The following is a 5,217-nucleotide window of genomic DNA, read 5'->3' as shown; positions in this document are numbered from 1 at the left end:
AGTCAAAGCTACGGTTTTTCCAAGTCATGTCTGGATGTGAGACTTGGACCGTAAAGAAAGCTGAGCACCAAAGAATTGATGTTTTTGACCTGTGGTGTTGGAGAAGACTCTTGAGAGTCCCTTGGACTGCAAGGAGATCAAACCAGTCAATCCTAAAGGAAATCAGTCCTGAATAGTCATTGGAAGGGCTGACAGTCCAATACTTTGGCCACCTGATTTTTCACTGGAAAAGACCCTGATGCTGGGAAAGTCTGAAGGCAGGAGGAGAAGGGGACGACAGAGAATGAGATGATTGGATGGCATCAACGACTTGATGGACATGACTTTGAGCAATCTGTGGGAGCTGGTGATGAACAGAGAAGCCTGGAGTGCTGTAGTCTATGGGGTCGCAGTGTTGGACATTACTGAGTGACTGAACTGACTGAATAGCAGTGATATTATGCATCTTTTTGTATGTTTCTTGTTTTCTTTGCAGGATGTCTTTAAGTCCTTTACCCCCCTTTTAATCAAATTGTTTGTTTTTCAAAATGTATTTGTTTTTAATTGAAGGATAATTAAATGTTGTATTGGTTTCCGTCAAACATCAACTTGAATTAGCTGTAGGTATATATATGTCCCCTCCCTCTTGAATGTACCCCCTCACCCCACCCCTCTAGGTTGTCACAGAGTCCCAGTTTGAGCTCCCTGTGTCATATAACAGATTCTCACTGGCTATTTTACATATGGTAGTATATTCTTTCTATGCTACTCTCCCCATTTTCCCCATCCTCTCCCATGTGCATAAGTCTGTTCTCTATGTCTGCATTTCCATTGCTGCCCTGCAAATAGGTTCATCAGTATCATCTTTCTAGATTCCATATAAATATATGCTAATATATGGTTTTGTTTTTCTCTTCCTGACTTATTTCACTCTGTATAACATGCTCTAGTTTCACCCATCTGATAAGAACTGTCTCAAATGCATTTTTATGGCTGAGAATATTCCATTGTATATATGTACCACAGCTTCTTTATCCATTCATTTCTTGATGGACATAAAGAGTGCCTCCATGTCCTAGCTACTGTAAATAGTGCTGCAATGATATTGGGGAACATGTACCTTTTCAAGTTGTGGTTTCCTCAGGGAAATGACCAGTAGTGAGATTGCTGAGTCATATGGTAGTTTTATTCCTTGTTTTTTAGGGAATCTCCATACTGTTGTACATAGTGTCTGTATCAATTTACATTCCCACCAACAGGGTAGGAGGGTTCCCTTTTCTCCACACCCTTTCCAACATTTATTGTTTGTAGATTTTTTGATGATGGCCATTCTGACCAGTGTTAGGTAATATCTCATTGTAGTTTTATGTGCATTTCCCTAATAATGAGCAATGTTGAGTATCTTTTCATGTGTTTATTAGCCACCTATATGTCTCCTCTGGAGAAATATCTGTTGAGATATTCTGCCCACTTTTTTGAATCAAGTTCTTTGTTTTTGTTATTATTGTGTTGTTGATAGAGTAAGATTTTAAGAACTGATGTTTGCATATATTTGTGGCACATATTTTTAAGTAAAATTTTATGTTGTGTGCTATATACTGAGGTTTTAGATACAGGAAAGATTTAAACTGATTTAATTGTTTTGTAATGCCAATCATCACAATACTGATTTGAGTCGAGAAAAGTGGTTAGAGTTCATTCAGGATCAGTTTTCATATATTCTCAACTTTAATGAGAATGTATATTTAAATTAGTGTAGGTGGTGGTTCTGTATCCCAATTATTTCTATCATGTTTCAGTTTTCATTAAATAAATATGCGATTACACCATAATTTAAAGCACTAAGTGGTACGCATTCATTCTTTTAATAAACTCATGCACAGTGCTTACTTTGTCACTGGTCCATGTCCTGTGGATACAACAGTGAATAAGACAAATGTGAGGAAGCATTTTCTATCTCTTTATTCATTTAAAAGGAAAGGGAGTTTGTAGGAGAACGATACATGTATATGTATAGCTGAATCCCTTTGCTGTTCACCTGAAACTCACAACATTGTTAACTGGCTATACTCCAACACAAAATAAAAATTAAAAAACAAAACAAAGAAACAAAAAAGAAATAGACAACCTTACTTGCAAAGCAGAAATAGAGACACAGATATAGAGAACAGAAATATGGATACCAAGCCAGAAAGGCTGTGGTGGGATGAATTGGGAGATTGGGACTGACATATATACACTATTGATACTATGTATAAGATAGATAAAAAATAAGAACCTACTGTGTAGCACAGGGAACTCTAAATGCTCTGCGGTGACCTAACTGGGAAAGAAATCCAAAAGAGAAGGAATACATGTGTGGGTATGACTGATTCACTTTACTGCATAGAAGAAACGAACACAACATTATAAAGCACATATTCCAGTAAAATTAAAAAAAAATCAGAAGAATTAGGGGAATGATGTTAAAAGACAATAAATCTAAAATACTTCACAAAACTCATAATTTAGTCCAGAGCAGTAAACACTACATTATAGAATACCCTTTTTAATGAGCTTTTCACCTTCTTGTTCCTTAAGGAATAGATTAATGAGTTCAGCATGGGTGAGACAATATTATTTAATATTTGCACCGTGGCACTGAGAAAAGTGTTGGGTGTGGGCTGTAGATAGATGATGATTACAGGTCCATAGGCACAGAGAATGGCAGTGAGGTGGGCACTGCAGGTAGAGAAAGCTTTCCGCCTGTCCTCTGCTGAACGGATCCTCAAAATGGCAATCCCAATGCGTGTGTAGGAGACACAAACACTCAACCAAAGCATTAAAGCCAGAAAGCCAACATTAGTGGAACCCACTCTCTGGGCCAGGGAGCTATCAGCACAAGCCAGGGGTAAGACAGCAGGAATGTCACAGAAGAAGTGGTCCACCCGATTGGGGCCACAGTAGGGTAGCTGAAAGGTAAAGGATGTCAGGATGGTGGCCTGAAGACAACCTACCAACCAAGCTGCCATGCCCAAACCAACACAGACTCCAGGTCTCATGATGAGCTTATATCTCAGTGGGTGACAGATGGCAACAAAACGATCATAAGCCATCACAGAATAGAGGCAGCCTTCCGTAGAACCCAGGAAATGATAGAAGAAGAGCTGAACAGCACATCCCTTATAAGATATGGCTTGGCTCTGGCCAGAAAGATAAAATAACATCTTGGGACAGGTGACAGAGGGGAACAGCATGTCCAAAATCGAGAGGAGTCCCAAGAAGAAGTACATGGGAGTGTGAAGGGTCGAGGAGGAGACAATTGCTAGAAGAATGAGCAGATTTCCCAGCAGGGTGAAGAGGTAAATAAATGAGAAGATGACAAGGAGCACAGTCTCCAGTCCCTGTGTCTGAGGTATTCCCAGTAGGATGAACTCATTCAGTTCTGTGTGGTTCCTCATATTCTTGAGAGGAAGGTCTAGGGGAGACCAAAGACAGGAAAGCTCGAATGTGGAGGCTGATTGTCGACAGACACAATACCAGTGCATTCATCCATCATCACTCAATCCTAATGGAAATCAACACTGAATATTGGAAAGACTGTTTCTGAAGCTGAATCTCCAAAACCTTGGCCACCTGATCTGAAGAGGTGACTCCTTGGAAAAGACCCTGATGCTGGGAAAGATTGAAGGAAAAAGAAGAGGGCAGTAGAGGAAGAAATAGTTAGAAAGCATCACCGACTCAATGGACAAATGAACATGAATTTGAGCAAACTCTGGGAGATAGTGAAGGACAGAGGAACCAGGCATGCTATAGTCCATGGCGTGGCAAAAAGTCCAACATGCTTAGGGACTTATCAGCAGCAAAATTTGTTTAAACATAAAGATGATATTAAAATTGAGAGGTAGAAATTCTGCCAAGAACATTGAAGGCCTAGTACATACTTTCTTGGTGGTTCAGCCATGTAGAATCTGCCTGCAATTGCAGGAGAACCAAGAGATAAGGGTTGGATGCTTGGGTAAGGAAGATCCCCATGAGAAGGAAATGGCAATCCACTCCAGTATTTTTGCTGGGAAAATCCTACACACAGAGGAACCTAGTGGGTTATAGTCTATCAGGTGACAAAGGAGTCATATATGACTTAGCCACTAAACTACAACTTTATGGCAATAGACAGCCCAGGGGTAGACGTAGTAGAGGTTCCTTTCCAATTTCTATCTTTTGAACACTTCTCATATCTTTTGAACACTTCTCATATCTTTTCCAACTTGCTTTAACTTTTCCAACACTGAGGTCTTCAAATCATAGATCTATCCATGAATTCTACTGCCTAAAATCCTATCTAGTTCTAGCTCTATTTTTACTTTATTTTGGTGGTAATGATATGTGAGAGAGGGTGAGAGTCAGTACTTTTTTTTTTTAAAGAACAAAATTTGGGCACTTACAAGGCAAAGAGGGAACATAACTGGCTGGCGCTGTTGAATTGAAAATCGCTTTTCTCTCCTGCAGGAGAAGGAAGCAGCCCTGTCCTGCTAAACTCCCATCGGCTTGCAGTCTGCTGGTAGATAGCCAGAATTCTCTTTTCCGATGGCTTTCAAATAGAATGCCAAAAATCTCAATGTGCTTTTCTCTTTTGCAACAATTCCCTCTTTGACTCTAGGAACTGTAAAAATTCCCAAACAAGCTTTAAGTAACTTTGGTCTTCCTTTGGGTATTAATCCCCCTAGTCAGAGATCCTATTAAGCAAGGAAGCAATTAACTGCTTGTTATAATTATATCTTAGTAACTAGACAGAAAGAGAGTGAAGGAAACTGATTAAAGATGAAATCTTTTATGATTTCCTTTGTAAAATATCCTTCAGTGGAATAATATAATAATTTAAAAATTCATTTGGCATATATATCATGTATTTACAGGTACATTTATGTATTTACTGCTTTTTCATGTTGCTCTGAGTGAGTGAAGTCGCTCAGTCATGTCCGACTCTTTGCAACCCCATGAACTGTAGCCTATCAGGCTCCTCCATCCATGGGATTTTCCAGGCAAGAGTGCTAGAGTGGATTGCCATTTCCTTCTCCAGGGGATCTTCCTGACCCAGGAATCGAACCCGGGTCTCCTGCACTGCGGGCAGACGCTTTACCGTCTGAGCCACCAGGGATGCTCAAGTGTTGCTTTAATTAATTAATTATTTTATTATTTGAGGCAAAAAGATTGATCTATTCAAGAAATAGTAACTGGGTTAGCTCAGAAAATTAATGC

General features: G+C 39.6%; 1 protein-coding gene across 1 annotated transcript; it reads right to left on the bottom strand.

The window, feature by feature from the left end:
- Positions 1–2,486: 2,486 nt before the first annotated feature.
- LOC129654196 (olfactory receptor 148-like) lies at positions 2,487–3,419 on the bottom strand. Its single transcript, XM_055583732.1, has one exon. The coding sequence runs from the start codon at positions 3,417–3,419 to the stop codon at positions 2,487–2,489; it is 933 nt and encodes a 310-aa protein (XP_055439707.1).
- Positions 3,420–5,217: the final 1,798 nt, after the last annotated feature.

This window comes from Bubalus kerabau, chromosome 5 (assembly GCF_029407905.1).
Source record: "Bubalus kerabau isolate K-KA32 ecotype Philippines breed swamp buffalo chromosome 5, PCC_UOA_SB_1v2, whole genome shotgun sequence".
In the NCBI taxonomy this organism is placed as follows: Eukaryota; Metazoa; Chordata; class Mammalia; order Artiodactyla; family Bovidae; genus Bubalus; species Bubalus kerabau.
This window is presented reverse-complemented; position numbering and strand designations above follow the sequence as displayed.